The 20774-nt window shown below is 36.6% G+C and overlaps 1 protein-coding gene and 1 long non-coding RNA gene across 4 annotated transcripts in view; one reads left to right on the top strand and one right to left on the bottom strand.

Moving 5' to 3' along the window:
• The window catches only part of nop14 (NOP14 nucleolar protein homolog (yeast)), a 72225-nt gene extending 61774 nt beyond the window's left edge, over nucleotides 1–10451 (bottom strand). The window contains exons 1-4 of the mRNA XM_039750869.1: nucleotides 10319–10451; nucleotides 9586–9779; nucleotides 9152–9286; nucleotides 633–774 (exon numbers count right to left, since the gene is read on the bottom strand). Coding sequence (XP_039606803.1) covers nucleotides 633–774; nucleotides 9152–9286; nucleotides 9586–9768 — 460 coding nt within the window. The 5' untranslated portion in view covers nucleotides 9769–9779; nucleotides 10319–10451. The remainder of the gene's footprint in view (nucleotides 1–632; nucleotides 775–9151; nucleotides 9287–9585; nucleotides 9780–10318) is intronic.
• Nucleotides 10452–10531: 80 nt separating this feature from the next.
• Nucleotides 10532–20225, top strand: LOC120527447. 3 transcript variants are annotated; one of them, XR_005633334.1, is made up of 4 exons: nucleotides 10532–10634; nucleotides 10997–11197; nucleotides 14476–14560; nucleotides 19465–20225. It is a non-coding gene; the product is annotated as an uncharacterized LOC120527447 (long non-coding RNA). The 3 variants fall into 3 exon arrangements; XR_005633335.1 differs by having other exon boundaries at nucleotides 14408–14560; XR_005633336.1 differs by lacking the exon at nucleotides 10997–11197 and having other exon boundaries at nucleotides 10540–10634.
• Nucleotides 20226–20774: the final 549 nt, after the last annotated feature.

The following is a 20774-nucleotide window of genomic DNA, read 5'->3' as shown; positions in this document are numbered from 1 at the left end:
TACTCTGAGGTGAGAGTGGGTTACTGTGATCAAACCTATTAAAGAAGTTGTTCATTTGGTTTGCTCTCTCCATGTCTGTCTCGATGGCGGCACCCCGCTTCGAGCTGCAGCCAGTGATAATTTTTTGTCTCTTTTTGGTCAGGTAGCAAAGTGCTATAGTTCACAGTGGATCCCAACTTCTTTTACATCTCTTTCTGTGCATCATCATCTGATATTACTCCGCATATGTTTAGCAAGAACACACTTTATTAAAGTATAAACCAATTACCTTATCATGACTCCAATATTTCACACAATAAATCTCAAACAGGATGCAGTGCATCTTTGGGAATCATAACTGTGACATATCTGAAATTGTTTATGTTGGAACCAAGAACTTAGTGAATAAATTTCAAAACATTAACTTGTTTACACACTCAGTTTCCTAACACTAGATCTGCCAACAGTATATAGGATTAACTTAGTACAGTATTTACATCTAACAAACATATTACTTGGGAGAAATAAATATACATATACAGTATAAATATAAATATACACTGTTCTGTTAGAGTAATTAGGATTAAAACATGCATCCTTTAAAGCTTAAAAAAAAAAAAAGAAGAACTTACAAGGTTATTTGTTTTTCATACCTGAGAGAAGTCCTTTCTCTTCGCTATCACTGTCACTATCCACACGGTCATTTAGCTTCTCAATGTCTGCTAAGGACTGGCCGAAATGTGTCAGTTCCTCCTCTTCATTCAAGTTGTAAATATCTTTCTTTTCATAAATGCGCTGTATTAAGTAAAAATTGACAAATAAGCTAAAACAAAAATGTCTTGCTATGAAGCAAATCAAAAAATAATTTTCTAAAAGCCATTTCCTTAACATGCTAAAATGTTTAAAACCAATTCAACAAATAAAGTATGTTAGAAAATATTTATATAGTTGCTACAAATATAGCAATGTTCACACTAGTGTCAAATATTTACCTAGACTAACAAACTTATTGACTTCTGTAATATTTCAAACTTTCCTTAAATGAGATGCTTTCCTACTAAGTTTTAAGTTCTCAACATCTAACACATAAATCTGAACTGGTTTTTGGTTGAACTTGTCTCCATCACATTTTGCACAAATTTCTCTTGTGTAGTGGAAGATTATAAGTTATGTTTTATTCTGAAGTTTTTCCCCTTGACGAACATTACCAAACCTGTGCTTTATTACGGATATACCCCTAGGAGAAATTTTTGGGACTTGGCACAATAACGCAAAGATGTTCTCCAGAGTCAGGTTCACTCAGTCATATTTTGATTTAGGGACACAATTTTGCCCCCCAGGGAATGTGTTTAGTGACGGCAGCTGCACTTTATTTCACTCTAAGCAGCACCAGCTATCCTTGAATAAACTATATATTTTGATACACACAAACATATAGCTTTCAGTTTTGTTAGGTCACTTTCAAAAAAGCTTCTTTAGTGATAGCTGATGTCTGATTATGATTAACAAACCTTACATTATTACTACAGTGTTCACAGGAAAATTAATTATTAGAAATTCTTGCAGTCAATTTTCTGCATTCTAATTCTTGTAAAATGCATTGAATCTTTATGTACAACTAGGATCAGACTAATGTGGACTATTTATTTAAGTGCCAGTTTTTCTACAAATTATTGGTTACACACCATGTTAAGACAGCACAAACATAAATATATAATAATGAATATATATACACATACATACATATACATATATATATACATACATATATATATACATACATATATATATACATACATATATATATACATACATAATACATACATACATATATATACATATATACACACACACACACACATACATACATACAATAATGCTCAACAGTTTTTACTACATACAGTCACATGAAAAAGTTTCCAGCCTGCATATTTTCCTCTACTTTCAACAAAAATTATAACAGTGGTATGTCTTTCATTTCCTAGGAACATCGGAGTACTGAGGTGTTTCCGAACAAAGATGTTTAGTGAAGCAGTATTTAGTTGTATGAAATTAAATTAAATGTGAAAAACTGGCTGTGCAAATATTTTGGTCCCATTGTAATTTTGCTGATTTGAATGCATGTAACTGCTCAATGCTGATTACTTGAAACATCAAACTGGTTGGATTAGCTCGTTAAGCCTTGAACTTCATAGACAGGTGTGTCCAATCATGAGAAAAGGTATTTAAGGTGGTCAATTGCAAGTTGTGCTTCCCTTTGACTCTCCTCTAAAGAGTGATGGCATGGGATCCTCAAAGCAACTCTCAAAAGATCTGAAAACAAAGATTGTTCAGTATCATGGTTTATAGGAGAGCTACAAAAAGCTATCTCAGAGGTTTAAACTGTCAGTTTCAACTGTAAGGAATGTAATCAGGAAATGGAAGGCCACAGGCACAGCTGCTGTTAAACCCAGCAGGTCTGGCAGGCCAAGAAAACTACAGGAGCGGCATATGGGCAGGATTGTGAGAATAGTTACAGACAACCCACAGATCACCTCCAAAGACCAGCAAGAACATCTTGCTGCAGATGGTGCATCTGTACATCGTTCTACAATTCAGCTCAATTTGCATGGCAGGGTGATGAGAAAGAAGCCCTTTCTGCACTCACGCCACAAACAGAGTCACTTGTTGTATGCAAATGCTCATTTAGACAAGCCAGATTAATTTTGGAACAAAGTGCTTTGGACTGCTGAGACAAAAATTGAGTTATTTGGTCATAACAAAAAGCGCTTTGCATGGCAGAAGAACAACACCGCATTCCAAGAAAAACACTTGCTACCTACTGTCAAATTCGGTGGAGGGTTCCATCATGCTGTACTCAAGAGATTAGTGTAAACTCACAGCACAGAATAGTGAATAATTAACAGAATGAATTAACTTAATATTTGATAAGAACTGTGAAGAACACCCCTATATCAGATCTTACTGTGTCAAAACCTTTTTAACACTAGAATTACCAGAGCCTACGAAAAAACTCGTAATTCCGTCCCACCTTAAATCGCTTCTTAAAATCGTTTACAGCTCTCCACCACCGTCTTTTGTCATCTAAATGTGCTGATAAAAATCAGGCTGCAAGCAGCCGGCTATTCCATCCCCCCACCGACTTAGAACGTGCACAAACTTCTCCCAGTTCATGCCTTGATTGATTATCTAGGAGTGAAGTGGAGTTTTAGAGTGGAAATAATAGATTATTTGGAATACATGCATTTCACGTGTGTTCCGTTTCTACAGTAATCCGTGTAAACACATTTTTAAAACAGAAACGTTTTTCATATTGTAGTAGTAAATAACAAAATGTAAGCATAAACTATATAATGTATGAAGCCTGAAGTCCAAATATCAAACACTTCCAAAAAAGGTACACATATAATAGAACAAGTATGCTTTTATTCAAAAATATAACTGCAGAAAAAAGCCACCTTAGCATGCCACATTTACACATACTTACTACACGATAGCATAATGGTATCAGCAACGGACTAGTATCCAAAAGGTCATGAGTTCGATCCCACATGGTTCAGTTTTGAGAAGTAAACTGCTCTTATTCTTACTATTTTAGAATAAAACACGCATTTGATTTCAGTGTGTAACAGCCAATGTAATTTATGATACTTGTAAAGGTTAGTTTGTTTTTTTTTATTCACTTTTCATTCTCAGTCTCAGTCGTGTTCAGGATCCTTCCCTACCACCCATCTGAGAATGATCTTTTCACATAAAGATGCTCTGCAGCGTACTTGTGACTGCATTCTCTTACCAATGCTTGCGAACTGAAGTGCCTGCGTGCACTTTTCGTGGCATTATACGTCTATTTTTTTGAGCATGCCTGTGTCGCTCAAACACAGGAACATATGTTGGTGTACAAGAATAAAAAACAAGTGCACTTTTATTCTAGACTATAAGTGAGGAAAAAATAAAGCAAGTTACAGTAGGCGGTTGATACGACAGCTTGCGTGGTGCAATACTAAGAACTGCTGATTTCGATCCGTGCTATATAAAATCATCACATTCAAATATTAACAATTTCCACACACCCTTCCTACATTCACGACATGTGTACTTGTTGCAGTGTACACATCTCTCTGTGCTATGGTTCCTATTACACTGAATGAGCACCTGACATTGTACTTTCTTCCCTATATAAATAACATTCGAGTATAGCGCGTCTCCAAATAAATCACATTTGAGTTATAGCGCTTCTTTATGTGAAAACAGCATTGCCAGATTGATGATGGGGGGGAATCGTGAACGCGACTGAGAGAATGGAACTGAATAAAAAAAAAGACTGAAATCAAATGTATGTTTTATTCTAAAATAGTTAAGTACATGCAATATTATTTGAAACGAACAGCGTCAGATCGGGTTTGAATATGCGCCCGATCTGACGCTGTTCGTTTTCAAATAATATTGCATGTACTGTGCGTTGAAACTGCTGCACTGAATAAGCTGACGCCTTCTGTAATAGCGTCAGCGTGTATTCAAACCCGATCTGACGCTGTTCGTTTTCAAATAATATTGCATTAGTGCGATGATGTTTTTACATATATTGTCTCTTTCATTCATCTTGCGGTTTGTAATCAGTGACCGCGTGTTTTTTTTCCCCGATCTTGCCAGTTCGCACATGTTGCTGTATGGTGCTGTTTCTTTTGTACTCCATGACATGCAGAGGACAGAATAGTACAGAGCAGTAAGTTCAGCGCTATATGCAATCAGACAGACAAACAGGCAGAGAAGGCACTAGATATATAAATAAACAGGGAAGGCACTGTATAATAGATATAAAAAACAGCTAAGGGGATAGATATATAGATAGGTAGGAAGGAAAGGCACTATATGATAGGCAGACAGGGAAGCTCCTATATAATAATAAAATTACTGTTATTACTATGTAGATAGACAGGGAGTTCAGCGTCAGCGTGTATTCAAACCCGATCTGACGCTGTTCGCTTTCAAATAATATTGCATGTACTTAACTATTTTAGAATAAAAACATACATTTGATTTCAGTCTTTTTTTTATTCAGTTCCATTCTCTCAGTTGTTCACGATCCCCCAAATCTGACAATGCTGTTTTCACATAAAGACGCTATAACTCAAATGTGATTTATTTGGAGACGCGCTATACTCGAATGTGATTTATATAGGGAAGAAAGTACAATGTCAGGTGCTCATTCAGTGTAATAGGAACCATAGCCCAGAGAGATGTGTACACTGCAACAAGTACACATGTCGTGAATGTAGGAAGGGTGTGTGGAAATTGTTAATATTTGAATGTGATGATTTTATATAGCACGGATCGGAAATCAGCAGTTCTTAGCATTGCACCACGCAAGCTGTCGATCAACCGCCTACTGTAACTTGCTTTATTTTTCTTCACTTATAGTCTAGAATAAAAGTGCACTTGTTTTTATTCTTGTACACCAACATATGTTCCTGTGTTTGAGCGACACGGGCATGCTCAAAAAAATAGACGTGTAATGCCACGAAAAGTGCACGCAGGCACTTCAGTTCGCAAGCATTGGTACGAGAATGCAGTCACAAGTACGCTGCAGAGCTACAGCGCATCTTTATGTGAAAAGATCATTCTCAGATGGGGGGTAGGGAAGGATCCTGAACACGACTGAGAATGAAAAGTGAATAAAAAAACCAAACTAACCTTTACAAGTATCATAAATTACATTGGCTGTTACACACTGAAATCAAATGCGTGTTTTATTCTAAAATAGTAAGAACAAGAGCAGTTTACTTCTCAAAACTGAACCACGTGGGATCGAACTCATGACCTTTTGGATACTAGTCAGTTGCTGATACCATTATGCTATCGTGTAGTAAGTATGTGTAAATGTGGCATGCTAAGGTGGCTTTTTTCTGCAGTTATATTTTTGAATAAAAGCATACTTGTTCTATTATATGTGTACCTTTTTTGGAAGTGTTTGATATTTGGACTTCAGGCTTCATACATTATATAGTTTATGCTTACATTTTGTTATTTACTACTACAATATGAAAAACGTTTCTGTTTTAAAAATGTGTTTACATGGATTACTGTAGAAACGGAACACACGTGAAATGCGTGTATTCCAAATAATGATCTATTCTTTCCACTCTAAAACTCCACTTCACTCCCAGATAATCAATCAAGGCATGAGCTGGGAGAAGTTTGTGCACGTTCTAAGTCGGTGGGGGGATGGAATAGCCGGCTGCTTGCAGCCTGATTTTTATCAGCACATTTAGATGACAAAAGACGCTGGTGGAAAGCTGTGAACGATTTTAAGAAGCGATTTAAGGTGGGACGGAATTACGAGTTTTTTCGTAGGCTCTGGTAATTCTAGTGTTAAAAAGGTACAGAAACTAAATTATACAAAAGCAGAAGTATTTCTATAGGCTAGAAAAAGATTCAAGTACATATCTGGACCAAGACATATTAAAAATTAAACAGGTCCATAAATTTTGGGAAAATATAGATCTATTCACAAGATTCCAAGTTGTATTTTTTTAATGACTGGCTTATTGACTGATGGTCCAGAAGCCTTCAGGATTGTGATATAATATGTATACAAAAGGCTTCTTAATAGTACTCCGCAACAGAACAGATATGTTAATCTGCATATGATACTTACTGTATCAGACTTAAAGATTAAATGCACAACAAGCTGCGACAGTCGGGTTAAATACATGGGGATAAAAGGATAAGACTATGAACAAATTTAATCTTCATCAACAGTTTAGTTTGATACTATAATGTATAATATTTAATCTGTAAAGCACCTTCTTTAAGTTATTTCTCTAAAGAGTGCTAACTAAAATTAGAACTGATTAAATTAAGTAATGCTTAGCAAATAAACTGTACATGACTATCATGTTTGGTATTGTACCTACAAAATAAGTTTATGTAATATCAAGACATTCACTATCAAACCTACTCAATCCAGTTCACGGTCAGAAAAGCCAGAGCCCTCCCCAACTGTATCACTTGTAAGGCAGGAACCAACACAGTACTTGGCACCATTAATTACAAACCACATTCATCCATAAACACATATCCTCTTTAATAAAAGCCCTGTATGCGTCTAGGTGTCCATGTGTGTGTGTCTTCTGGTGAAATGCGCATGCGCGGGGCCGCGACGCACATTGCACCGTGCCCTGCCCATGCGCAGGTCGCATGTGTGGTCGCACACACACTGGAAGCTGGGCACACAGTGAATGGCCTTGCCGTGGCAGCTCATGATAAGCAAATAAGACATCATTGCTGGGGAGAGTGCTGATTAGGTAGTCGCGACCGCGCACATAAAATCCGTTGCTGGGGAGACGCCACACATACAATAATCAGCTACACGCCAGCACAGATTAAAATACTTGCTGGGGAGACGACACAGTTACGATTATCAACTGCACGCCACACATTACATCAATTTACAAAAAGTTGCCATTTACTTGCCAGAACCAGTATTCAGCCATGGTCAGTTATATGTTGCATTATCAAGAGTTAGAAGTTTTCCAGATGTTGTTGTGAAGGTTGTAGATGGTCCTGAACAAGGCAAACTCTTGCCAAACTCAGACAGAATATTTACAAGAAATGTTGTCTATAATGAAATTTTATAGAAAAATTTCATGAGGTAAAAAAATAGAAAATTTTTCCTAAATATCTTCTTCAGATTTTGTGTATTACAGATTGTTACAAAGATTTACACTAAGGCAATATTAATTATATTTACTGTATTGACATACGTTTCTATTTTATTTTGATTACTATTTTACTTTAGGCTTCTTGCAAAAATATTTTTGACAAAAACAAAATTAAGACAAGAAACAGAATGAGGTCAGGGTCCCTTGCCATTTAATATAGACTGTTCCTACTAATGTTTATGTACTATTGTTCTAGCTCCAGTTATTGTAAAGGGCTTAATGTCTAGTACTTTATAATTAAACTAAACCTTATATTTTTGGGCTACAGGGAGAGGGATGTACCATATAAACAATGGAAAAACCTCTGACCATTAGTATTGGCCTCTCATAACTAAATACCAAGAAAGGAGAAAACTACACACATGAAAAGCTGAAGGACTAGATGGAGTCAGTCTTCGAGTTCTTAAGCTGTCCTGACCAAATCTGTGGTGTCCTCTGTCACCTGTGCTGTCTGTCCAGAGAGTGCCACTGCTGTGGAAACCATCTTGCATTGTTGCTGTTCAAAAGAAGGCAGGCAACACTTCATGTAATGAACACAGACCAGTGGTACTTACATCTCACATCATGAAGACCTTTGAGAGCCTGGTTCTGGACTATATAATAAGTCTTCAACAACTCTGTGATGGACAGTATAATTTTCAATGCTAAGGTGTGCTGGGCTGGTAACATCATATCAAAAGAAATCATTTTGATTAGGGATACAAAACCATAAAGACCTTAAAGGTTAGGAGCAAACACATGAATAGTGCATTAAGCTGATATGCTCAGTAATTTTCTTTAAAGATTGCTTCATAGCAAACTCCAATAATGAAATTACACAGTGAAGATAGATTAAGTGAACCAGAACAATGTTAGTAGGCACACAAACAGAAGAGAAGTAGATGCCAGCTGTTTCTCTTTTGACCAGCAGTCACAACCCACGAATTACACTTTGGTAGAACATGGAAACTTTACATCTGGTAAGAATGACTTAGCTGAACAGCCTATTTAATATTAGCCAACATGTAAGTAGTTAAACTAGGCACATCATGTCACATACCAAGAATACTTTGAACCCTTTAGTAAAATATGACAAAAAAAAAATCTGTTTTACTCGTTTTATGGAACAATGCCCTTGAATTAAACTGACACATCCAATTGTAAGGTAGGATGCATTACTCAGCAATTTTGTTCAAGGACATTTGAACATTTTTGATATTTTTGCACGATGTAAATATCAATTAAACCACATTTATGCTAGGTAGCAATTGTAAGAAATACACAGTATGTAAATTTTAACCAAAATATTGACAGCTAAAGGTGAAAACAGTACAGTATTCCCAAAAATTGGTAATATATACTGTTCTTTATAGACTGACATGTATACTGTGCTCTTAAGTAAAATGAAAAATTCCAACATAACAAAAATAATAATTAAATGTGCTTTGCTATTTAGGTTTACTATTAATTACCTGTCTCTCAAGGGCAAATCTTTTCAGAATTTTGTCTTCAGATGCCATCTTTGAGTCATATTCGCCAATGCGCTTGTCAATAAGTTTATTCGATTTGTCTTTTAGTCTGTATTCTTTCAGAAGTGTTTCTTTACGCTGAAATAAAATAAACATTAATTAAGCTACATGTTTTAAACTTGCCTCACCCTTCTTCATGCTTAGATCCTTCACAAGAATATAAAAGTACAGTACTGAAACAAACTTAAAAATTATTATAACATCAATAAATCAGCATATACTATAAATGAGAAGAATCTGAGCAGTCTCAGGTTAAATATCTACATGAAAATCCAAGAAGCCTGTATCATTGAGTTAAAGGCTGAAATTATTTTTGGGTGGTGGTGATGTTGATGGTTATTTGCTTCAACTAAATGTTTCATCGATTAGGTACTTACCCTTCGTATAGCTTTCGATCTCGACACCCCAGGCAGACCAACATCATGCTTGGACTTTCGGCCTAAAATGTCAAACTTCTGTCTGTTGATCTTCACTTCAAATGGATTGTTTTTAATATCACTTGTAGTCTTCAATTTTCGTACTTTGTCCGAGAGGTTCTTTTTCTGTCGAAATTTGCCCATTTTCAGATATTCTGTAACACAAAACAAAGGATTTTGGCGCAATGCTGGCTAATAAAATGACAAACTCCTGACTAAAGGAGCACGAACAAGCACATTAGCCGTACTGGTTGATAGCAACAAGGCATCTGCAGAATACCAGATTCTTAATGCAACAGGAGTATGCTGGGAAAATACAATGTATATATTATTCACATCTTCGATGTGTCACCGTGTCTTGCCTGCATAGCTTTTCTCCAGGCGCTCTGGTTTCCTTCAACAGTCCAAAGAAATGCAGTTTATGTGGGCTGATGACGCAAAACTGGCCGTGTGTGTTCGTTCACACAGCAATGGATTGGCGCCCTCCCCAAGGGTTGTTCCTTCCTAGACGCTATGCTTGCCAGTTGAGGCTCCAGCACCTCAGCGACCTTGTTTAGGTTTAACCTAGTTTACCAAATGATATAGTATAGCATATTCTGGCGGCGAAATGAGCACTGGAAATAAATCTGAAAATGCTGATTGAACTTGACACGTGTAAATAAAAAAAGCGATATATATATATATATATACTTACACTGGCAAAGTGCAAAAAATAAAGTTTTTCCTTGAAATGTTTGTCACAAAACCCCTTCCATAAAGTTCAGAAACCGCTCACGCTATTCAACTAAACAAGACACATGCCGCCACCAACAAAGTTGCAGGAGAGAACTACATCCGGGGTGAAAGGTGAAACAACCGCCTGCGCAAGCCAAGCACATCACAGCCTGCTCACAGCCTGCTGGAAGTCCTCCACTGATTCTCATTTTCTCTCTCTTTTTCTCTTTCTTTTTCTCTTTCTCTTTCTCTCTCACATAGACGCACACACGATGCCCAACTCAGAGGAGAATAAGGTCTGGCTAAAAACTGACTGATTTTACACTTCTGTATTTTAATCCAGTCTGGTTTTAAGTTGAGTAAAAAAACAGATAAGCAAAACAAACGACTAGACTCAGCATCATATCAAGATGTTTCTTTTTAAGTCGTCGCGAGATACAGACTAAGCTGCCATTTTTTATAACTTCTTTTTAAAATTATATACTGGATATATTCGTATTTATGGACAAAGTAAATAATACGTAAATACGCAAATAAATAAAAGTGCTGTAAAAGTAACATTTAATAATAATAACAGCACGAAATTAAAATAGAAATTAAATGTCATGAAATTTATTTTTGTTACGTATTTAATTATTTGTTCATTGATTTATTTCAGTGACGCGTCGCAACACGAAATATGCCCTGAAACGAACATTCTCACTTTCAATCATCAGCAAAATACTGTTTTTTATTGCTGAATCGTGGTATGCTATTTGTTTGAATCCTGTGGGTCATTCGCTTGCTCAAACGTGTGACTAGATACGAGTGGGCAGAATTACTGTGCGGAGTGGCTAATTTACCTCAAGAAACTCCAAAGGTATGATTATGAATTTGCATCTGAAGTGTCTTGTGTAAGTGTGGCACTTGATTCCTTAATTACATATAAAGTGTGGTGATAAAAAGTAAAGCAGACATGAGCTTAAATGATAAAAAAAATATTAAAGTGGAGTTCCTTCAGTCCCATTTCCTAACTTTGTGATCATTAGCAAGAAGCATATTAAATATCCAAAACTTTTCAAATTAAATATAGGAAGTAAATCTTAAGCGTGATAAGAAAGTCATTTACAATATGTATTTCATTTAGGTGTTTGCCAAATTCCTAAGTGAAAATTTTAGAATTGACACGGTAAGACAGAAATTGGGAACTATCCAAATAGCGTTTGTGATTATATAAAATGTCATTTACAAACAGGAACTGGTTGGAACGAAAACCTGCAGTCACATGAGATTCAATGTTGGTGTGCTTATCTTATGACCATTTAATCCAATTACACTGTTTCCATCCACTGCGTATTATATAGAATATACTGCTGCTCTACATTGTAGACTGAATTTGAAAATTAGTTTTATATACAAACCTTTAACAGTGTGCAACTTTGCAAGGCTTTTATGAACTAATTTACTAAGTGACACTGAAGTGTGTTGAGCCATGGCTGAACCGTGCAAGGTGGTGCACAAAAGTCATTTGATATAATTTAATCTTTCCGTTTATAAAACATATTAAATATAGCATGACTTCATGTTGGATAAAAACCATTTCTGAAGCGCCTTAACCCCCAAAACATTTTTCCAACGGTTCTTATTTTTACTTAACCAGATGCATTTTTGCAGTGCCTAGACTAAAGTGTTACCATGAAATTTAAGTGACAACGTAATTTTTGTTATTAAATTTTGCATAACAAATCTTTTACTGGTGTAATTTGTTCTTTCCCATTGTCAAGTCATATTCTCTCCAAATGCAGTTCCTCTGTAGACGGACGTCCACTGACATTCAAGTCATTTCTCCTCCCTGTTCTATACAGCAGAATTAAAAATAAATCTGCAAAGGCTTAGCAATATTATTTTTTCCTTCACTGAAAGATTGCACAACCAAAACTGTCTCCACAATGAATCTCACACTTGAGACACCAGTGACGTACGGTGAGATTCATGGCTGGTGAGGCACAAGTCAGATTTACAAATATATGAACCTAAAAGAGTAGCTCATTCACAATTCAACTGGCAGTATGCACACTGACTACTGGTTATGTTTCATATTTCATCAGCATTATTTACACACACATTGGTAAGGTACATATTTGGCTGAGAAAGAACGTTACGTTCATAGCGGCGAGAGTGCATTTGCGCTGCACCCTCCATGTGTTCTAAATTTGCCATTGCAATTCCACAATTCGTACTCATTCAATAGAAATGAAAGTATTGAGTGATATACAAAAAACGGATTTTAATTTGACCTTAATTGAAATACTTAGGTTTTCTTGTTTTTTTGTTCTGATGCTTTAAGCAATTTTAATAGAGACTGTTCAACAAAAGGATAACAAGTAAAACAAAAGAATATATTATTTAAGGACAAAATTTAGTTTTTAAATATTGGATTGTTTTTTTTTTCTTTTAGTTTGATCCCATTTATTTTTATAAAATTGAAAACCATTTATGGTCTTACCTTTATTTGTAAATGAAGTCCATCCACCTATTTCTCCACGAAAGTCTCCGTTCTTCTAAAAGTCCCTCATTATTTTAATTTAGTTTTAAAAATCTTAATCTTGTACTTTGGCAATCAGTCAGAACAAAAAATAAAAATAAGAGGCCCGCTGCAGTGCACTTGACTTTCTGATATCGCTACCTTATTGACGCCCAGAGCCTCTGCTTAGAAGAACAGCAGCAACAAGCACCTGTTGAGCTCTCATTAGCACGGTACAGTCTGCCTCACCTTGTGCCTTTTCACTGCGTTTTCATATCCCATCATACACATTCATTAAAGATATTTGCTAGACTGTGGAAAGTCGGGGTGTATAATAAACGTGTCTGCAAACATTATATTGGCGACATACAGAGAGACCTCAACAGGCACGAGCCAATTGCGTGCATCAACCCAATGTGAGAGGGATAGCGCAGTCCGAGGTGAGGTTCCACTCGTCGCTACCGCACCTCTCATTTCTCTCCTCTGTTTGACCAGGAAATGCGCAAATTTAGCGATTTTGACTATCAAAATGATCACAATTATTGGAATCATACAGAAAACTAATTTATAGCACGGACCAGTGGACAAATTTATTTTATGATATCATTATTAGTTTTTTATTTACTTTTCATGATGCCTGCCTCCCCAGACCTCACGTCCCTGTGAGGCACTTTCCTAGGGTTGCCATACGTCCCTTTTATATGGGACATGTCTCATATTTGATAATGATGTCCCCTGTCCAGTACTGGCCTTTCAGGGACACCCAAAATGTCCCGTATTTAGTTCATTTTCAAATTTCATAATAAAATATATTTTACTACCTTCTTACATAGTTGTAACTTTATAAGTAATTATACTTTCTTTTCTCAGATTCTCTTGATGAAATAACCCAAATGTAACGAGAAAACTAGTGTTTGCAATGTGTTCAGTTGCTATGGTTGACTGAGGAAAGCGGCACTGTTACGGTTTTGCTTTCCAGCCGCGATGCTGTGCAGTTCTGTATCAGCATTGCAACATACAGCGTCAACAAAGTGTGTTGTTACTACTTGCCACAGCCCACTTTTTTTCTAACTGCATGTATTAAATAATATTTTTCTGTAGTCTATATTAAATACATATTTTCAAATGATTTAACTTTTGTTTTCCTCTTAACCCATTAAAATCCTTGTTTTATGTTTTTAACTTATGTCTCTACTTTTATATACTGTATTGGTCTGGGTGTATAGGGGGCATGTATAAATTTATATATATAGTAATATAGAGAGAGATTTTAAGAGTGTCCCGTATTTCTAATTTTCTAATCTGGCAACCCTACATTTTCCTAAAGTATTAACAAAATTTTTCAGTTGCACATTGAAACAATTGATATTGATAGCTAAAACAGTGCTTAAACGTAAATATTCACAAGCATTTGTTTTAAATATTTTTAAACTATTAATTGTACTCCAGTTTTTACTGTTTAGATATACTATCCAATTACATTTTGCTAATAGCCATTCCTAATTCTTGAGTCATAATTATGAAAATGAATTTTACTTATGCAGTACTTTTTTCTTCCCTATACAGTATCTTTATCGTCTGATACACATCGAAATAATAACACACAGAACATACCCTTTATATTTATTGTGCAGGAACTGTCGACTGCTTTATTAATACATTGAAGAGCAGAACATTCAGTCAACAGAGATGCCGATCTCAGTAAACTTACAGTGGAAGGTAAGCAATTTTTGACTTTTTTACTGCAAGTGCGTAGCGCAGCCATTCGCAAGATACTCATAATAACGGTAATAGGCTTTTATGTCATCACTACTACAAGTAACACACGCAGCTTTGGTTTCTGTATGTGCTTTAGACACATCTTTAACCAGAAGCCTATAGCTGAAAATCAATTTTAAAAGAACATTTCTCCATGCGCCTTTGTTTTTCTCCTTGTTTCGTTTTTCGATTCCCGTTTCATGCACTTCCATACGGACACAGCGAAAAAAAAAAAGACTAAATGTCGAGATTAAAGTCGACATGCTGACTTTATTCTCGACATTTACGTCGAGATTAAAATCGACATGTTGACTTTATTCTCGACATTTCCACTTTATTCTCGCCATTTATGTCGAGATTAAAGTCGACATTTACACTTTATTCTATTGTTTATTTTGTCAGTAGAATGTCGCAAACTAAACTTCATCTTTAAATGAATGTTCAATTTACTAGATTTTCTCAAACCCCTTCATTAATTAATATAGCACATTAAATGCTTTATATTAAGTGTTCCCCGATCCAGTTTTTAATCTCTATGCGCTTCTTCAACTGACTTCCTCTTGCACTGAGAGGCGCAGACAGCGATCGCCGCACATTGACTTCATGATGTTCCTGCTCTAAGAACATTCAGAATACTAAGAGAAATACTTCTTCACGATGAAATGCATTAAAGCATGTATTAAACATGGGTGGCGGGGGGCACGGTGGCGTGGCTATAGAGCTGCTCCCTTGCATTAAGGGGTCCCAAGTTGTATGTTCAGTGTAGTACAAAGTCCCAAAAACTGGATATATGAATGGGTATCGCACAGGTTTAACTTAAATATTGTGTAAATATTGGGCTTGGTGGGTCAGAGACACGAACACAGGATTAAATGGATGTTCTTCTGAGCGGGCTTTCTTTATTGCATGCGTGCTGTCTCTATCTGACGTACTAAACCTCCAGTTTCTATCCTTGCTTTTTCTTTCTGCACATAACCAATCACCACAAGATAAACGTCTTTGTGAAATTAAAACAAGTTATAAACTTATACCTCGGAGTTTTCAGAACTTTAAATTATTAAAGCATGTGGGGGCACGGTGCTTGCTGGGATGGAGTTTTCAGAAATTAAAAAAATCTTCATTATACATGCTTAATTATGCCATCCATTCAGGGTTGCGCCCATCCCAGCAAGCATCCTGTGCGAGGCAGGAGTAAATCCTGAATGAGACGCCAACACATCGCAGGGTGAATACGTGCAACATATAAAGTAGCAGGGTCAATACTACATAACAAAACCCCACATCCTACATGTCTTTGAAAGGAAACTGAAACACGCCGAGTAGACCCACCAGAAAAACATGCAAACTCAAGGCAGGGAACACCCGGGACACCCTTGCTGCGAAGCAGCAGTGCAACCACCACGCCACCGTGCCCCATATGCTTTAATACATTTTAAGTTCTGTACATTTTAAGTTTTGAAAACTCTGGGGTCTAGGTTTATAACTTGTTTTAATTTCACAAAGACGTTTATCGTGTGGTGATTGGTTATGTGCAGAAAGAAAAAACAAGGATTGGAACTGGAAGTTTAGTACGCTAGATAGAGACAGCGCGCATGTAATAAAGAAAGCCCGCTCAGAAGAACATCCATTGAATTCTACGTTCGTGTCTCCGACCACCACATCACGAACCCAACATTTACACGATATTCCAGTTAAACCTGTGCGATACCCATTTATATACAGTATCCAGTTTTTTGGAGCCTCATCACACTTGCCATAAAGTTCACTACACAGAACATACAACTGGGAACCCCTTAATGCAAGGGAGCAGCTCTATAGCCACGCCACCGTGCCCCCCGCCACCCATGTTTAATACATGCTTTATTGCATTTCATCGTGAAGAAGATATCAAGTATTTCTCTTAGTATTCTGAATGTTCTTAGAGCAGGAACATCATGAAGTCAATGTGCGGCGATCGCTGTCTGCGCCTCACAGTGCAAGAGGAAGTCAGTTGAAGAAGCGCATAGAGATTAAAAACTGGGTCGGGGAACACTTAATATAAAGCATTTAATGTGCTACATTAATTAATGAAGGGGTTTGAGAAAATCGAGTAAATTGAACATCCATTTAAAGATGAAGTTTAGTTTGCGACATTCTACTGACAAAATAAACAATAGAATAAAGTGTAAATGTCGACTTTAATCTTGACATTTCCACTTTATTCCCAGTAGAGAAAAAAATGGAAGAAACCTCGGGAAAGGCAGTTCAAAGAGAGACCCCTTTCCAGGTAGGTTGGGCGTGCAGTAGGTGTCAAAAGAAGGGGGTCAATGAGTTAAGGACTTTACTATCGGAACAAACAGCCAAGTCCTCACGCAGAAGAATACCTTCCTATTCACAGAAAGGAATAACTTTAGTATCGTGAACACATCTGACATCAACAACACAAATACGTGCGAGTTTAAAAGCCTGAACCCTTTTTTTTTTCAAACTCACAGACCTATCAGTTCTGCGAAAGAGTGGCCAGCCCTGAAACCCGTGTGTCTTAAAAAATGAGCAGAGTGACTATCTGTATGTTTTCTTCATGAGACTATGACAAGTTTGTGGTAAAGCAATACCATTCTTTAAGGCAGTGAGGCGTGTCGCTTTATTTTCGCATTTTACTGTTGGGACACATTACACTAATTCAGTTCTAACTGCTTTGAGTCTCTGCTCTCTGTCTTTAATGTTCTGTTTCTGCTTAGATAAACGCAGCCGGGCACTGAACATGTATTTTGATATTTGGTGTAAATTTGATTTTATATATGGATAGAAAATATGAAACGAATATTAAGGATGGTCCTTTAAGAAAACCAACCCGTCATTATGGGCGGTAACATTTTTTGAATATGGTTGAGGCGAACTTTGGGTTTGACACCCCTGACTTTGTCCATCACGCTTGTTTGGTTAGCTAATTGCCAACTTGCCACAACATCTCATTCGCATACTTTTAAAGGGCGTCGAGTTTAGCGTGACTGAACACCTTGTTTCAAATTCTCTTGAGTTTTTTTTTTTTTGTTTGTTTGTTTTTTGTGAATACCCGCTTCCGAGATTCACTTCTGAAAGTAAAATTGAACAGGATGTCAAACTGTGGAGTGATGTATATGCTTTTTGGGTCACTCTAAAGACAGGGTAGTTTTTTCCTTAATCATTACGTTGTTCTTATTTGCACTGTTCAATGGGGCCATCAACATTAATTTATAAACCTATCTGAGAAAGATGCAGGTGAGCACTTAGAATTTTATGAATATTCCAAATACAAGGATATGTTCATATTTTGTTAAGAAAATCACAAATGGTCCTTACTTTATTATTGTTCTCCAAATTTCTTCACTTCATGACCTTTACAAGCCTAATTTTGCTTCAGATGTCTGGGGTTAGACGGTTATAACTGCTGCTGAGGGCTCTATTGCCTTGAATTTGGATTTTGTATACAGTTGCTGTTGAGTTCTCCTGTTGTTGTTGCTGTGTGTGTGTGTTTTTCCATGTCCTGTGCATGTGAGTGTGAATGTACTATGGACTTAAACGCAGTTACTTCCTGTCTTGTGTCAGAATGCTACCTTTTCATTTGATGAAGTAGTTTAAGAATGTTATGTGAAGCTGTGCAATCAATGGCGCTCGATTGTGCAGGGTTGTTTGCAGCTCCTGCTAAAGATATACTGTATTGTCTGTCAGACTTTTAAGGCAGGGCTTCCTTTGCTCAAGAACTCTTAGCATGTCACTTACTCTTTGGAGTTTGCACATTCTTCCCATTTCAGCAAGTAAATATTTTACTTCCTACAAAAGTAAAACATATTTTTGCGTTCCTCTTATCTTCACTACCCCAAGTTCATTGACATTTTCTTACATTTTTTTAGTTTCCAAAATTATTATTAACATCAACAACAATAATAATCATAATAATATTGTAACATAGCACCTTTAATTTTGAACACAACAATACAGTAGGATACCATTAAGTCTAGAAGCTTGCTTACTTACGTAATAACTAAATTGTCAGAACAGCTCCTTCAGATGTTTTGTAAAGCCACTAATGGCAGATGCTTTTGTGTTCTGAAGACAGGAGGCACTATACAGTACCTGAAAAAGCTATTAAAGACAATGTCTTGGAACTTGATTGATGAGCTCTACGGGCGGTGACATAGCTACTAGATCACGGGTCCATGGGAAAAAATATAATATTAAGAAAGAGAAATATAAAGACTTCAAGAAAAAAAGTTTAATAAAATGCAGGTATATTTAATTGAATACAGAGGTTTCTTTATAATACGTTTTTGTACGCCAAATACTCCCTTTTTGTGTAAGATGATGACACTGTAAGTATATTATTTTAGAAGCATAAATTAAAATACTGTGTACAATGTTTGAAGGTTATGTATTTAACTGAATTTACCTTTAATGCAAAGTAATTTAAAGCTACTGCTGCATTGATTTTTTATTGAGTGGGCATTTCAGAAGAAATGGATGCATTATTGTTTTATATGATGTTTTTATTCATGTGTATGGTAATATTAATAACAGAATGAACATATTGAATTGAATTATATTAGGTCATTTTATTATTTTCTATATTTCACATGGTGTGATTTACAATATATGAAAATGTAACTGTAATATCACACAAACTAAAAATTCCTTGTTAAATGTTAATGTTCACAATTGATATCTTGAATATACAATAAAAACTAGAAAATTGTCCACAGTAATGCTAATCATATAGGAAAACTGATTATAGAAAATGTTTTATACAATCATGCTAGTTAACTTTTTTCTTTCTAGATTTCATATTGGCAAATCACTTGACCAGACGTCTAATGATTATTTTTTGGCTCTTTCTTTTTTTAATACAGAGAATTGGTTCAATGACGCCTGCAGTTTGGAGCTGTCATTTAATGCAGCGGTTTTAAACTTTTTAATCTCAGGACCCAAATAAGCTGCGGTGGGTTGGCACCCTACCTGGAATTTGTTCCTGCCTTGCACGGTGTGCGGGCTGGGATTGGCTCCAGCAGACCCCTGTGTTAGGATATAGAGGGTTGGAAAATCGATGACTGACTGACCCAAATAAGAAAGTCTACACATGGACCCAAGAAGAGTATTACTACCGAAACGACAGCAGAGCTATAAATAGAGTACTACTAATAATGACTATTTTTTTTATTTCAAGAATAAATCGTTTTGTTAATGAAACAATAATTATACTTCTAAACAGAGAATATATTCCTGTTGTCTATCAGTGTTAGTATAAATGCTTAGGCTTTAGCAAAGCTAAGAGAAAAATGTGGGGTGCAGATCTGACGATTTTGAAAGGACAATATGAATAGTCATTTAACTTAGTCGCTTTAGTAATGGCGCCAGATATGGAATAAAATAATCCAAAAATACTTAATTATAGCAGTTTATCATCTTTGTCTTAAATAGCATTTTTTTTAAATAACATTTTTCAAAAGAGTGCCGCCATTAATATGGCGGTATCTGTAAATGCGTTTGCAAAAAGTTCAGCATATCCCGGTTTACATTGAAAAATTCAATAAACCGAGTAGGGCGGCACGGTGGCGCAGTGGTAGCGCTGCTGCCTCGCAGTTAGGGGACCCGGGTTCGCTTCCCGGGTCCTCCCTGTGTGGAGTTTGCATGTTCTCCCGTGTCTGCGTGGGTTTCCTCCGGGCGCTCCGGTTTCCTCCCACAATCCAAAGACATGCAGGTTAGGTGGATTGGCGATCCTCAATTGTCCCTAGTGTGTGCTTGGTGTGTGGGTGTGTATGCCCTGTGGTGGACTGGTGCCCTGCCTGGGGTTTGTTTCTGCCTTGCGCCCTGTGCTAGCTGGGACTGGCTCCAGCAGACCCCTGTGTTAGGATATAGCGGGTTGGACAATGACTGACTCATTTACTCTTATGAAACAGGACCTTAACAAAGGCATCTTTGGGTCTTATCATAGCACTTATAAAACAGGAGTTGATTGGTAATTCATCTCTGTGCAGCGTGGCATATTGACATGTTAGTAAAATTACTTGTTAATGTGTAGGATTCACAGGTCTTACTGAATGGGTAACATAAACAGAAATGTGAAACCACTTCAGACCACTCCAAAGGGAAGTTTTGTTAGCAGGTCACATGGCAGAGATAAATAAACACTTCACTGACGCAAGACCCAACGAATTGTTTG

This window comes from Polypterus senegalus, chromosome 4, assembly GCF_016835505.1.
Source record: "Polypterus senegalus isolate Bchr_013 chromosome 4, ASM1683550v1, whole genome shotgun sequence".
Lineage (NCBI taxonomy): Eukaryota > Metazoa > Chordata > Cladistia > Polypteriformes > Polypteridae > Polypterus > Polypterus senegalus.
The sequence above is the reverse complement of the archived record's forward strand: the minus strand, read 5'-3'. Positions and strand labels throughout refer to the sequence as shown.